The following is a 15,481-nucleotide window of genomic DNA, read 5'->3' as shown; positions in this document are numbered from 1 at the left end:
TACTAAGGAACTTCTCACTTTGGACAATGTATTTGTTAGGATAAAATTTGGCAGTTGTGACAGAGACATAAAGCTTCCCAAATTTTATTCCCATCGCAGCACACAGAGAAGGTGATAACAATTTTATAGTTCACTGGGACAGAAGAACAAAGCTGTGTCTTAGTCTGTTCAGGCTGCTAAAACAAAATACCATAAAGTAGGCAACTTATAAACAACAGTCATTTATTTCTCTGAGTTCTGAAGGCTGAGAAGTCCAAGATCAAGGTATCAGCAGATTTGGTGTCTGGTCAGGGCCACACTTCCTAGCTCATGGATGGCATCTTCTTGCTGTGTCCTCATATGGTGGAAGGGGTGGGAGGAACTCTTGTCTCTTCAACCCTTTATAAGGGCTCCACCCTCTTGATCTAATCACACCCCAAAGGTCCCACCTCCTAATGTCATGATATTGAGGATTAGGTTTCAACCTATGAACTTTGGTGGGACACAAACATTCAGTCCACAGCAATCTGCTTGTGTGCGGAGGCAACTGGCCCAGGGATGAAAGGGATCAGTAGCTTCACACAGCTGCAAACCGGTCACAGTACACCAGGGAGGCCCAGCATTGGTTGCAAAGCTCTGGCTTAATTAACATAGGCATTTGTGTCCCTCTCACACAGGAGTCTGAGTGGTTATGCTGACCCTGCTCTATGAAGCCATCAAGGGCCCAGACTGTCTATGTCATTGCTTCTCAATCCCTAGCCTGTTGCCCTCATCTGCAGGATCCAAGATGGTACCCTGCACATCCACCTTCCATCCAGAGAAAGGACAAGGGGAAGGGAAGGCCCACCCATCCATTTAAGGGCATGTATCAGTTGTCTCTTATTACATAAGCAATTGCCCCCAAATAATAAACATTTATTATCTCAGTTTCTGTGAGTCAGGAGTTCAGAGGATGCAGTTACAATGTCATCCAGGACTGCAATCATCTGAAGGCTAGATCGGGGCTGGAGGATTTGCTTCCAGAATGGCTCACTCACATGGCGTTGGCAGAAAGCCACAGCTGCTAGCCACATGGGACTCTCCATAAGGCTGCTTGATTGTCCTCATGACATGGTAACCAGCTCCCCCAGAGTGGATGAAAGAACTAGGAGAAAGCCAACTGGCTCTTCTGTCCTAATCTCAGACGCCCGTTACTTCTACCACATTCTATTCATTAGAAGCAAGTCAATAAGAACAGCCTACACTGAGGGCAGGGGAATTAGACTCCACCTTATTGAAAAAAGAAATGTCAAAGGATTTGTAGACATATATAAGCCTGCCATAGGGCACATCCAGGAAGTTGAACTCAGACCTCATCTACTCACACCCCATGGACTAGAACCCAGTTGCATACCCACACATGCCCCATGGGGAGCTGGGGCATGTTGTCTATTGCAGTGGCTGTGCACCCAACTAAAAATTGATGGTCTATTACTATGGGAGAGAAATGGGAAATGAAAAAAGTTTCTGCCTCAGAAGAAGCAAAAAAGCAGATATAATAGGAGGGGAAAAAAGAATGCTGTGGAGAGGATATGTTTTTCATCACAGACATTCTTTAAGATGCTCTTGGCATATGGCTAACTGTAAAATGCGGCTTGAAGAACAGCATGGTCCCATTCATGACAATTTACACACGTGTGTCTCAATGGGTGTGCGGGCCAGGAGGCCACTGGAAGGATGTTCACCAACACAGTAACTGTGGCTATCTCCCGGTGGTTGGATCACTGGTGATTTCCCCATATTTTCTATATCTTTTCCCCATACCATTTACTGCTTTTCCAAAAACAGAAAAAGCTATAAAAATATGTCTTCCTATCCTTTCTAGTCAACACCCCCCTACCCCACCAAGCTGGTCTAGAGGAAGAAGATTGATGAAGAATTCCCAGCATTGTTAAGTGGGTCTTGCTGGTGATCTCTCAGCTCTGAGGCATGCCAATCACAGGGCAGACAGGAGGGGCAGGTCCAGGGGCCTGGTTAGACAGTCAGGATGTGCCAGCGCACACAACATCGGGGCACAAAATCACAGCTGGGAGCACAGGAGTGGGGAGAAGGGCATGCCAGGAATCATGACAATACAGATCACAGGCTAGAGAGTCAGGTCAAAAAGTGGCAGTGGCTGAGGTGTGGTGCCTGAGGTGACGTGCCAGGGTCTGGGCAAAGGCACAGTCCAAGCATCCAGGCTAAGGTGTCCAGGAAAAGAAGAGATTCCAGAAAGCAATGCTCAGTATCAGTGATGGGAGCCAGTGCAAGTTGAAAAGACCCCAGGTGACCCCCACCCAGGGCACTGCTGGGCAGGAGCAGCCAACTGGACTGCAGCCCCAATGCAACCACGAGGTTGCCAGGGAGTCTGTTGCTGCCCCAACAAGAGAGTCCTCTGCCGGTGCCGACTGCACCGCCTCCTGCTCAGGCAAGGATGGTGAATGGGTTTAATCTTGCCTGCCAGCTCTGATCTGTGTCTAGTAGCTCCCTGGACTACTGGGCTGAGAAAGATTCTAAGGCCAAGCAGGAGCTCAAGATGAGCTACTGCAGTGATTGATTAGCGATGTCTGCCAAGGCGCAGAAGGAGGATGTCATAGCCCGAGTGCAACCACCCCAGCAGCTCATCCTTTTCCACCAGAGGTTCACTCTCCTCCTCTGTCCCCACCTGTCTGCCTCCCATAGTGAGGAAAATTTACCCACAATCCCACCCTTTTCCTTTTGGCTGATTCATGCTAGTTTCTATATACAGAGAGCCTTTTTATGTAGTTGTAATCAGAAAGTACATCCTAATTGTAAATGCTTTTTTCACTTGGTATTACAGCACAAGACTTTTCCTATGAATGTTTTTACATACCCTTTTATAAAAAGTAACCTGAGTGAATTGAAGAAAGTACAGAGAAACCAAAAGAAAAAAACTTTAAAACACCTTTAATTTCAAAACCCATAGGGGACCCCAGAGCTTGTCAGGCAGTAGCAAACCAGGGGGGTCCTCATGTTAGAGCAATAGCTCTGGAACTTGCCAGAAGTATCAGAATTATCTGGGGTGCTTTTTGAAAAATGTAGATTCCCTCCTACAAATTCATTAGAAAAGGTCAACTCTCCCCACACCCTCAAAAGAAGAAAAATAGGCAAAATCTACGAACAAGACTATCCACAGAAATAGAAATTAAAGTGTCAATAAACATGAAAAATGTTCTTCCCTGTTAGTCAGGAAAATGAAAATTAAAACAATGAGACGCCTTCCCTGCCCCATAGCAGACTGGCAAAAATTCAAGTGTGATAACATCCAGTGTAGGCAGGGAGGTGGGCACGACTTGCTGTATTCTCTTGCGGAAGTAATCTGGAAACGTTTATTAAAATTAAAAATACTCTGTGCACACATTTGACGGAACATCCCCAGTTCCAGGACCTACTCTGCAGAAGTAAGAACACCAGAACATAAAGATACACATACAAGGATATTTACTGAAGTGAGGATATTTACTCCTTTGCTCAACAAATATTTGTTAATCAACTGCTGCGCACCAGGCACTGTTCTAGACACTAGTCATACAGAGATGAACAAAACAAAAATCCCTGCTCCCATGAAGTTTACCTTCTAGAAGGAGGAGATAGTCAATATATTATTTAAAGACATAGCACATCAGTTGGGGTTGAGTACCGTGGAAAATATAAAGCAGGGGAGAAAGAGCGAAATAAGGGGAAGTCAGGGGCAGGGGTTGCAACTTAAAACAGAGTAATCAGGGAAGGCCTCGCCGAGAAGAACTAAAGGCCTCGATCAAAGAACTAAAGACAGCGAGGGCATGAGCCGTGGGGATATGCAGGGGAAGCCCATTCCAGGCAGGGGGAAGAGCCAGCATGAAGGCCTAGAGGCGGGCTGGGTCTGGTGTGTCAAAAAGCACACAGAAGGCAGCAGCAAGTGGCAAGGTCAGAGAGGCACGGGGGGCAAGTAGTGCAGGGCCTTGGAGGTCACTCTGAGTGGGATCTAGCCATCTCCAGGACACAGATATGAACGTGGAAGCCTACAAAGGGCATGACACTGAGCAAGTGAGGAGAGAGAACCCCAGAGGCCTGAGGCCCGAGCCCCAGAGCATGCCAACAAGTGAAGGGGGCCGAGCAGGAGCAGCCAGGGTGCAGGAGGCAAACCCGAGAGATGGAGCTCCAGAGCCATGTGAAGGAAGTATTTCAGAGAGCAGGAGGAGGCCGCCTCAAGTGTCTTGTCGGCCAGCACCCTGGGCTTAGTTAGCACATGGACATTCTGAAGGAGGACGGCTGGAAGACACTGGCCCTGGGGAAGGGACTTCTGTCATTGAGGGTGGGTGCTCGGATAAGCCCCTCATGGGGGGAAGGGGGAAGAGCCTCTGAGAGCAAAGAGGAGCGAGAGGACAGCAGCTGACAGCCCGGCCAGCAGCTGCAGACGGGCAGCTGTGTCTCTCTGAGAACAATGGGGCACCCAGGCGGGCACCTCTCACCCAGGGCTGGGAGGAGAGCAGATCCCTGCCTTAACTAAGTCCCATCAGCAGCAGGTCAGTGCCTGCCAAGGCTCTGCCTCTGAGGAAGCATTTGGGCAGCAGGGACCGGCCCTGGCTCCTGGGAGAGTGTTCAGACCCGGAGGAGGAAATGAGCCCTTGACTAAGGTCCTGCCAGAGGAAGGCTACAGCCCTGGGAGAGAGGACAGGCCAGCTGAGGCCAGCGCTGTGTGAGAAAAGCAGATGGAACGACGTGCCTCTTCCTTCCTGCTGTGGGTGATGCCCGGTGGGGCGAGCAGGCTTAAAATGTTGAATTTGGAGGACAGATTACTTAGATGTTTAACTCAGCCTGGTGTGGAGTGAGCAGATGTTATTTAGACAGAATTATGTAGCTGGAAGAGGCATTAGTCATCATCTCTTCCAACCACTTATTTTACAAAGGGAGAAACTGAGGCTCAGAAAGGGGAGCAATATGCCCTGGGTCATACAGCCAGTATGTGGCAGGGCTGAGAGCCAGCACCAGGGCCCCTGGCAGCACGTGACAACCTGCATGCCAGAGGGTGCCCAGGAAATGTTGCTGGCACTGGAATCCACACCTTGAGGAAACCAGGCTGGGAGGGAAAGTGGCACCTGGGAGGGGCAGAATGGGCTGGGGCAGAGCGGGTAGAACAGAGAGAGGCCCGAGTCTGAAAAGGGTGGGATCTGTGGGGAGGGAAGGAGCGGTCCTGGGAACAGACTCGGCCCAGTGGGAGAGGGGGACGCAGCCCTGTGAGAAGGCAGGCCTCAAGGTGGGCTGGGGACTGGGAGGGACAAACACTCCCACTTGGTCCTGTGAGTCAGACATTTCCCTTCAACACCTGGGAACAGATCTGAGCTGGAGAAGCTCAATACTTTTGGGGTCTCCCTACGTGTGTTCAGTCTGGCTCCAGCTCCTTATTCGTTTCATGCTGAGGACCTCATCCTGCTTCATAGTTTTCATTTTTGGCAGCTGGCTGGTGCGGGGATCTGACCCCTTGAATTTGGAGTTCTAACACCGTGCTCTAAACAACTGAGCTGACTGGGCAGCCCTGCTCTTTCATACTATTCTCCCCCACCTGAATCTCCCTGGGGACACAGCCAGACACGCTCGCTGCCTTCTGGGAGCGTGAGACTGAGCCAGGAAGACAGATAGGGATGCAAGTAACCCCGCCATGAGGTGGAAGGATGTGTTCTGGGAGGCCCAAGGGGCAGGGAGGCTTGACGAAGGTTAAAGGACCTTTAGTTGAGCAGTAGGTCTGGTGTCTGTGGAGGTAACCATTATCCAGATTCAAAGGGTAAACACCCGTTTATTTGCGATTTCTCTAGAGATGCTCTGTTGTTGTTGTTTCGTTTAACAACTCTGGAAAGTCTTTGTTCTTTCAAATAATTCTCTGGCTCAAAAGATAATCTCTCAGGAGGAGAAATGTAGCCATTCCAGCAAGAACGAGGCGGGCCTTCAGGCCCTGTGTGGTGGTGGAGCCCTGACCTCCAGTGTTCTGGCAGGACAAGGCAGTTTGGAGGCCCAGGTTGGAGACTGACTCACAGGGAGGGACATTGGAGGTCACAGAACCACTGCCTACTGGTACTCAAGTGGGGTCACACATCGAGCTGAAGGTCCAGCCAGGCTGGAGGCCAGGTCTCCAGGTTCCCAGAGGGGCCCATGTTCTCCCTGTGTCACGGAGGCTCCACTCTGGATGTTTCCTCCCCCATGGGGCCTGCCCCTGAATGTATGAGTCCCCAGCAAGTCTGCTGCTAGAAAGGGGTCTCCGTGGGAGGTGCCGACAGGGACGGGCAGGGAGGGGCAGTCATTCAGAACAGCCTGTCCAGCTCCATGCAGGAGCAGGAACTGTGAGGCTGCCAAACGGGGGCCAGGGCCTCCCAGCAACTGCCCCTTCAAGCCTGGCTCCTGTCCAGTCCTGTCCTCAAAGCCAGGGAAGCCAGCCTTGACAGATGGCACCAGCACCGAGTTGTCAGTCTTTCTAGCAGGTCCTCACTGCCCAGCAGCACCAAGCATCCTCTCGGGTTTAGAGGACAAGGCTCTCCCTTGCTTTCCCCAGAGGCGGACCACTGACCACCCCTCCTGGGGTAATACCCAGATGGCTACTGATTCTGAAGCCTCTGCCTTGAGTTTGGAGCCTGAACTGACTGAAGCCTTCTGTTGGGGCCTGGGGCAACTGTGTGGATGAGAAAATACTGGCCCATCCTAAATCCAAACTTTCTAGTGGCTCCACAAACCAATGGTCCCCAAACTGTGCTCCAGGGACCCCTCTTGGTGTCCCATGAGAGGTCAGTGCCTGAAACAAAGAATAAGTACTCTCCATCAGCAGAAGAATGGATAAGCAAAGTGTGGTGTATCCATACAATGCAACATTGTTCAGTCATAAAAAGGAATGAAATTCTGACACGTGCTACAGCACCTTGGAAACAGTATGCCTAGTGAAATAACCAAGGGAGAAAGACAAGTATCGTAGGATTCCACTTACACGAGGTCCCTAGAGTAGTCAAATCCATTGAGATAGGAAGTAGAAGGGTGGTTGCCAGGGGCTGGAGAGAGGAGGGATGGGGAGTTAGTGTTTAAGGGGTACAGAGTTTTTGTTGGGATGATGAAAGAATTAGGGGTATAGAATGTGATGATAGTTATGCAACATTATAAATATATTTAATGCCAATGAATTGTACACTTACAAATGGTTAAAATAATAAGTATTATTCTATGTATATCTTACCACAATAAAATTTTTTTAAAAGAATAAGTGCTCAAATAAGCTTGAGAGGCACTGAGTTTACAGAGTTAAAGGAGTTTTCCTACTGCAGGACTTTTCAGAAACTTTACGAAAGGGATCTATTGTGCTATAGCCCCTAGTGGAGAGGATCAAGGGACCATTTGTTCTCCGAAGACCTAGTCTTCTTCATCTCAGAGCTGTTCCCCAAATTACAATATGTGCCCTCTTTGGCTGCCTCTCACACCTAGGGCTTGTCTGGAAGAGACACTTAAGTTTTTGTCAAAACCCTTGTCCTGATTTTTATTTAGAAAATAAAGTTCAGTGTAGTTATCTCAAAGTATACCAAAAAAAAAAAAAAAAAAACCCAACAACAACAAAAAACACTTGCTTGTTTGTTCTATTTCTTCCTCTAAAAATAGAGATTTCTTTCCTGGGACTTGGAAATATTTTGAGTTCTTTACTTAAAAAAAAAAAGTGTGTGTGCGTGCAAGAGGGGAATTCTCTAGAAACTTCTGGTTGTGGTGCTGGAAATAAACTCCCAGAGGATGAAAGCATGTTGTCTGTGGGCCAGATGGCTTTGAAGGGGGGTTGGGGCATGACATAGGCTTGGCTCTGCCTACCTCTTGGCTCTGTCCCGTCCCTTGCTCCCCACTGTGTTATCCATCTGCTGCCCCTAGACAAGCCTCGGTTACGGGAGAGCCTGGAGAAGGAATGTGGCTGGTCCAGGGCTATGCACCTCTCCTCCCAGAGGCAAGACCCCAGATACCTGCTCAGCTGAAGGTGGGCAAGTGCCCAGCCAGCTGCAGTATTTGCTCATGATCTATCCATTGACCACCATAGCTTATAGTCTTGTGTCTTCAGGTCTGGGTTTGGTGGTGACCCGGGGAGGGTATGACCAGGAGAGGATGTTAGAATGAAGAAAAAAGACTGGATGTAAGCGCCAGCTGTGGGACAACTTTGGGTGAGTCACAGCCCAGAAATGTAGTGTCAGGGAGTGAAGCCAGAGGAGAAAAATTTATAACTGCCAGAAACATGATGAACCTGTCAAAGATACATGAAATTAGCTACATATAGTGGGAAATAAAAGACAAGTTCCTGATTGGGTTTTTTGCAAGTGTAAACGTTTTTAAAAAATTCACCGAGAACAGGAAAATAATTCCTCTACACACCACTGCCTTGCCTGAGTCATGTTTCTGGGAAATCAAGGAAAGGTGACTATGTTCCCTTGAGCAGGGTAGAGAGAAGGGACCAGCCACAGGGGGCAAGTGAGAGAGAGACAGGACGAATTCAATAGATCCAGGAGATCAAAGCCAGAGATAACCGTAGGGATGTAAGTCTCACCAGAATCCTCAGAGACCGGGGGCAGTGCCGAGCTTCTCACTGAACATGGGGCGGAGGTGGAGATGTTCTTACTCATACATGAAAAGGAAAGAAGGCATGCATCTAGGTCCCTGCCGTCAGGGTAAGTGGGGCCACTCTGTCCGCCCCAGGTTCTGAGATGGAGAGAATTGGAGTTCCCAGGGGATCCAGGCGCCTGGCAGGATACACAGCCGAAGGATGAAAAAGGAACTGTTTCCATTGCAGCAAACACTAAGGTCCAGAAAGCATCTTGTTTCACGGGCAGCCAGAGAAAAAGAAACTGGAACATGATTGAGAAAGAGGGGCTGTCAACATCTCAGGACGGGATTTGGCCACCGCCCCAGACAGCAAAGTTGGGGGTGTAGACAGACTTGGTGGAGACTGGGAGAGGCTGACAGAGTCGATGGGACCGTCTGTGATGGGCAGCTAAGGAGCCTGGACTTTAGCCTGGAGGCATGGGCCCAAGAAGGGACTTTGGAAACAAACCTCCATCAGCCATGGCAGAGGAAGGATCAGAGGGGACAGGCCAGAGATAAAGAGACCAGCCAGGAGATGGCTGCACAGACCCATGAGTAGTCACAAAGACCAAGCTCCTAACATTTCCTCAATCATATCACCCTGGTGGTACCCCAAGGAGGCTGCCTTCTCCAGGGAGGCCATGAGGGCCAGCTGGCAGAGAAAGCTCCTCTCTTCAATGGATTAGTAGTAACTGCGTAGGGCATTATCCTGAGCAGAATCTAGGCAGCTCAGGGCCCCTCGAGAGCAAGACACGCTGATTTAGTGATGTCTGCGGTGGGGCTGCAGGGGGAGAGGCCACGTTTGTCATTCATCCACACACATTCAACAAAGGTGGATTCAGCACCTGCGAGCCAGGCACCTGTGCTAGGAAGCTATCCTCTTTGCAGGAGCTCTGTTCGCAAAGGCTTGGCCGCATCAAGAGCAAAAACGCCCGTGGCCAGGCTTCTCTCTGCTCTGAACCGTTCTCCCTTTGAGCCTCTCTGCAGCCTTGTAAAAGGTCACCTGGACTGGGGTCTTGAACTAATTAGATGCTTGGTTATTATTTGGTTATTATTTATGGAAGGAAGAAAAACAAAAATGAGTAAATTACCATATTTTCCACTTTTTATTCATTCATTCACTCAACGAAGAAACCAAATGATACACTTTGCAAGGCCCTTTCAAGGAGCTGGAGATGAGTTAGACCTGATCTTTGACCTCTAGAAATTCATAGTGCCATCCGGAGATTAGACAAAGTCATTATTTATCAATCCAAGTTCCTTGGGGTGCCTGGCTTCAGGGAGGCAGTCATTGCTTGTCTGGGATCCAGGGGACCAGAAGGGAGATGCATGGGAGGGTGAAAACTGGTGGGGCAAAGTGTGAAACCAGGCCCCTCCCCACAAGGCAGGGCCCCCCATCCCTTGCCATCCTCCTGGGGCCACAGCAAGCAGCTGTGAAGGGGGCGTGGGAAGACGGCAGCCGAGAATGGCAGTGCAAATCCACTCGAAGGGAGTAAGTACCTGGAGAAGTCTGAGTCTGGGTTTGAATAGGCCAAGACTGCTGGCAAGGACCACTTTGTGGCTCAGGATGCAGCACAGGAGGGAGGCAAGTAGAGGCGCTGCTCCAGCTCCTTGGCGGTTTTACCACGGCTGACCCCAGCTTGGCACCTGCCTTAACCTAAGCAGCTGTCCGTGTCTCTGTCATATCACGGGCAAGCCCTTGGGCAGAGAGCGGCTCCGTCTGTGCCTGCAGCTCCCAGCACAGTTCCCTGCACCTGGCTGTCCCACCCAGCATCCAGACCTGCCCACTCGTGACCCCACCAGCCTGTGAGAAAGGGAGATCCATGGGGGTAGGGTAATGGGGAACAGCACAGGGCCTAGAAGGACAAGGCCATGGAGACAGGAAGGAGAATAGTGTGGGGAGAAGGACACCTGCTCAGGAACTTCCTCTCCAGAACTTAGACCTCTCTTCTGGGACGACCTGAGGAAGACCCAGGAAGCAAGGCACAGCCTGTGCACACAGAGGTTTTGGAGGGTCTTGCAAAGCTTGGTCTGTGAGCTGGGGAGACCTCCGACTCCCGGAGCCATTCCTCGTGCTTTTGTCATGCAGGGAGCAGGAACCCGGCATGCGCACATGCAGACAAGCGTGTGCACACATGGGGCTGCAGGTGGACATACCCACACAGGTCCTGCAGGCCCCCAGAGAGGGTCCCCTTGTCCATCTGTGGCCCGTGCCTGATGACCCAGAGCAAACAACGAGGCGAGAAGGATGTGCTGCAGACACATCTGCAGGCAGCTCTATGACCACAAACCCTCGGCCAGACTGGGAAACACCCTTACGAGGCCCTGCCAGAGCAGCTCTTCATGATTTATCTTTTAGTGAGGGTCTTCTTGCATGACTGCTTGCATAAAACTGTTTAGAAGACCGCAGATGGGATTTGAGAATCTGAAGTAGATTTCTCTTCACTAGGAATGTACATAAGTGTGTACCTGGGTGCATGTGTGTGCAGGACTGTGCATAAGAACACAAGCTGCTGTACTGGGAAGGAAGCTGGAAAAGCAAAGAAGAGCATGGACTTTTAATCACTTACATACATATGCGTGCACACACACACATCCACGTTCTGGCACAGCCTGTATCCCATATCACTGGTTCTAAATCACTTTCTTGTCAGATACCTGAGCCCACTTAGACCAGTGGCTCTCAATCTTGCCTGCACATTAAAATTACTTGAGGAGTTTTTAAAAATCCCAATGCCCAGGCCACACCTCAGACCAATATATCAGAATTTCTGGAGATGGGATTTTGGCATTAATACTTTATATCAATATTTAATAATCTCCCCAAGTCATTCCAATGTCCTGCCAGGGTGAGTACTCCTCTGTATAGAAAGCCTTTCCCTACTCCTCGGCTCCTCTACTCAGAAAACTTCTATTCGCCCTTCAAAACCCTAATGGTATGGCCCCTTTCCAAGAAAGCCCTTCCTGAGAACCCCGAAGAGAATGAGTTCCTTCTTTCCTGAAACTAATAATAATACCTTGGTCATCTGACTGTATCATGATTACATGCTTGTCTGTCTGTCCCACCCCCTGTACAGAACCATGAGCTCTGTGAAGACGAGCACTGCAGGAGATCCAGCTCTCCATTGCCAGCACCTGCCTTAGTGTCTGACATGGAGCTGGTGATCAGAAGAATGAAAGGGAAGGACGTAATGAAGACCACGAGCAAGACAGGGGTGGGCAGCGGAGGCCGTGGGTAAGGCCATGGATCTGCTCCCCTGCCAGTGGGAGAGGTAATCTCCTCGACCAACATTTAGTAACAGAAATGGCCCTCTCATGTCAAAAGTATGATGCTGATTGGTCCACATTTCATGCTTCCCTAGGAAGTACCACCAGGGTTACTCAGAGGTTCCATGGTGCCATGAGTGTGCTATGACCTGTGCCTGGGGTCCCTCCCTCTCAGCCCCATTCCAAAGCCACTCTGTCCAGCCTGCCTCCAGGGCACCTTTGCTGTGAGGAGCACAGTCTGGGTCCCCTGCTTCTGCCCAGGGATCAGGACCAGCCCACACACCTTGGGTCTTCAGCTAAGGGCCATGCCTGAGAAATACTAGTGCAAGAAGAGAAGGCTCCTTGCAGCTGGCTCCACCTGCACATTCTAGCCCCAGCCCAGGAGTCTGGGGAGCAGAGAAGAGAGTGACACTGGGGGAAACTGAGGGACAAACTGCCCTGCATGGATGCAGCCTCTACCCCCACCACTTCCCCCTTTCCTTGGGCAGTCCTGTCCCTTCTGCCCTGACAATCCTTTGCTGTTTCTTATCTTATTACCCCTTCCTCCACCCCAAGACAGGCCTTTATTGTCCCTATCTTAGACCCACTGAGCTGAAGTGACCTGAGAGGGCCACACAAAAACTTTGGGCTGGGACTGGCAATGCCGCTGGAAAGGGCTTGAGAGTGCAGAATTTGGAGCGAGGCCATCCTGATTCGAGAACTGGCTCTGTCACTGACTGGCCCTGTGTCCTTGGGCCCTTGGTTTCCTCATCTGTAAAATGGGATTAATAGTAGTAGTCCCCATCTCATAAGCTCGTGGTACAAAGCAAGAAGGGCTCCTCAGATGTTCCCGATCAGGCCTCCTGGTCACTAGTCCAGGTTGAGGCCATGGTGGGGACCTCCATCCACCCGCTTCCACACACAGACATACTCATAAACACTACCTGCTCCCAAAGGACTCTCAACCTCTAGATAAAGACCAAACCGTTCCCTCACAACTCTCCAGCTGAAGTCCTAGTCACCCACAGAGTCCATTAACACAAGCAAGTATTTTCTTTACATGTTGGGGCTTTTACTTCAATTTGAAGCAGATGGTTGAGCACAGATGTGAACAGCTTTGGCCTTTTGAGCACAAGGAAGGGGGGGGGCCATGACTTTGAACATGCTCCCCCCACCGCCTGCCACCCCCACACTGGCACATTCCCCTGGTCCCTTCCTCTCTTTGACCCTCCTGCACAACCTGTAACAGACCACTGGCCTGAAGCAGGGTGCCATCTTGTTTGCCCAGCCATGAGGGCGGGCCCCTGGTGAGGAATGGCTGGCTGGGCTGGCTGGGGGGTCAAAGACCCTTAGGCAGGTACCTGGAGGCAAGTCCCTGGGGTGGGGGATGGGGTAATATTGCTTCCCCGGACCATTTCCTTCCCATAGTGCTCAGGGCCCAAGAAGGTACCTGGGTCCAGGGAACATTGAGAATCAGGGTCATAGACCTGGGGAGCCAGTGGGAGGGAGAGACAGAGGCAGGGATCTCAGGCCCTACTCTGTACCCCTGCCAGGCACCCCAGCCTCCCTCTCACAGCCCCCAAAAGGCTTATCTTGCACCCAGCCAGCTCAGAGCCCAGCGTAGAGAGAGCACCGGGTCAAAGGGTCAAGTGCTTCCAATGGTCGCTGAATGTCCATCCTTCCCACAAGTTCCTGGTGGAACTGCTGGCTTGTCTTTGGCTTGAGATGGGACTCAAAGAAGCAAACGTCACGGAGCACCGGTGTGGCTTTTCGCTGTTGGGTGTCCTCACCACATTTTGTTCAGTGTCTCTGTTGAATCTTTGGCAATGAGTTTCTGTAGCCGGATGGTGGGCCTCGGCCCTGAATAAGAGGAAAGCTGAGCTCCCCCGTGACCAGGCAGAGGGCAAAGTGCCAAGTAACCACGGAGTGGCTGGCGAGGGCAGGAGGGGAAGGCAGGCAGGTAGGCCCATCCTGAGACGGGCGGGTTGAGCGTCTGGCAGAGTCTTGGGAAGACAAGCTCCCCTTCTCCTCAGGCTTCACCGGAAAGAGGGCCCAGAGCAGCGTCCTCGGCCTAGCACAGGGCCAGTCACTCCTGAAAGAAATGACCAACCATTAGAAGCAGCCCCTACTCGCTGATTCCTGTTTCCGCAAGGCCGACTGGTACCAGGTGCCGTACCCACAGCACATCCTCTCATTTAGTCCTCGCAGCTGCCGGGAGGGACTTGTATGGCCCAGGCACGGGGTTGCACCTTGAGGGGTTCAGTAAGTGGTAGAGCCAGGATTGGGACCAGAACTGGCTGCCTCCAGAGCCCATATTGACAGCCCCTGCTGTTTTTGTTGGTTAGGAGGAATGGGTAGGATGCAGGGGTGGTGGAACAATCCCCAGGGTCACACTTCTGAGGGGTCTCGGAGTCAGGCCCACCCCCATCTCTGCTGGCGGGGCCTCTCTGCAGGCTGGTTGCCCCCCACTGGGATGGCCATCCCTGGGTGCTTTTCCCCTACACTTTACAGACAACAGCACTACACCAGGAGTCAAGAGACTGACTCTAGTTGCAGCCCATCCACCTGCCATGCCAGCTGGGTAGCCTGAGACAAGTCACTTCACTTCTCTGGGCCTCAGTTTCCTGATCTGTAAAATGGAATGCTGGAGCAGATCAATGATTTTTACACTTTCTTTTAAGCAACAGAAATGAAGTCTGACCTGTGGAACCCTAACACAGAAAGAGATAGACATGGTTCTATATGGAGCAGTGGCGGGGAGAACACAGAGAGGGGGGAGCCAGAGTCCTACTGCAGCCCCTCCAAGGTGGATCCTGGAATATCTCTGAGAACCCCAGGAGCTAAGGAACATGATTTATAAACTGCTGGATTATACGATCTGTAAGTTCCTTGCGGCCCTGACCAGCAGAATCTTCACTCTGGCAGCTGAACTTGGTATTGCTCTTGAGAGAACTAACCAGAGGGTGTGACTTGCTATGAGGAAGGGACAGGAGGTGGGGAAAGGTCATGGGAGCTGCTGGGGCTTTATCCCTCTGGGGAGGTCAGAGCCGATGGGAAGTCTCTGTGGGGGCTCCAAGTCTACCCAGAACATGAAAAAGAATAGTAACAGTCCCTTAACCTGGTACAGCACACCCCTAATAAAGCAGTTCCAAACACTTCTTTCAGTTCTTGAAACAAGCCTGAACAAACAGCTAAGTACTCATTTTTAAAGCAAAACATCTGTCAAGTGCCTCTGACATGCTAGGGAGCTTCCTCATGTCCCCATCTCATGGGTGAGCGATCCCAGGCTCAGAGAAGAAAGTGCTGCAAGTTGGCAGCACCAGGATCTGAATCCAGAACGGCAGTGTTTATTCTGCCACACAGAGGTTGCTCTCACTGAAATGAGGCTCCAGGCTCAGGGAGCCTGGATGGAGCCAAACCACAAGGCAGGAGGGCTGCTAACCACAGGCTCTGGCGAGGGAAGGCAGCCAAGAAGCGAGGCTGGGGCAAGGCTGGAAGTGGGGTCCAAGGAGGCGAGGGAGCTGGGCCAAGGGGAGGGACGTTCTCCATCTAATAGCGGCTAAGAAGGGAAAAAAGGAAAAGTGAGAGGCAGGAGCATCTTGATGTGGTAAATCCCAGGCTCACATTCTCCAAGCCCACTGTGCGTGGCTGG

General features: G+C 51.0%; 1 protein-coding gene across 1 annotated transcript in view; it reads right to left on the bottom strand.

Annotated features, from left to right (window-relative positions):
* Positions 1–12,899: 12,899 nt before the first annotated feature.
* ATOH8 (atonal bHLH transcription factor 8) overlaps positions 12,900–15,481 on the bottom strand; it is a 30,130-nt gene continuing 27,548 nt past the window's right edge. Inside the window, exon 3 of the mRNA XM_063078717.1 lies at positions 12,900–13,921. Coding sequence (XP_062934787.1) covers positions 13,916–13,921 — 6 coding nt within the window. The 3' untranslated portion in view covers positions 12,900–13,915. The remainder of the gene's footprint in view (positions 13,922–15,481) is intronic.

This window comes from Cynocephalus volans, chromosome 14, assembly GCF_027409185.1.
Source record: "Cynocephalus volans isolate mCynVol1 chromosome 14, mCynVol1.pri, whole genome shotgun sequence".
NCBI classification, from domain to species: Eukaryota; Metazoa; Chordata; class Mammalia; order Dermoptera; family Cynocephalidae; genus Cynocephalus; species Cynocephalus volans.
Note: the sequence above shows the minus strand (reverse complement) of the source record. Positions and strands in the feature narration are given on the sequence as shown.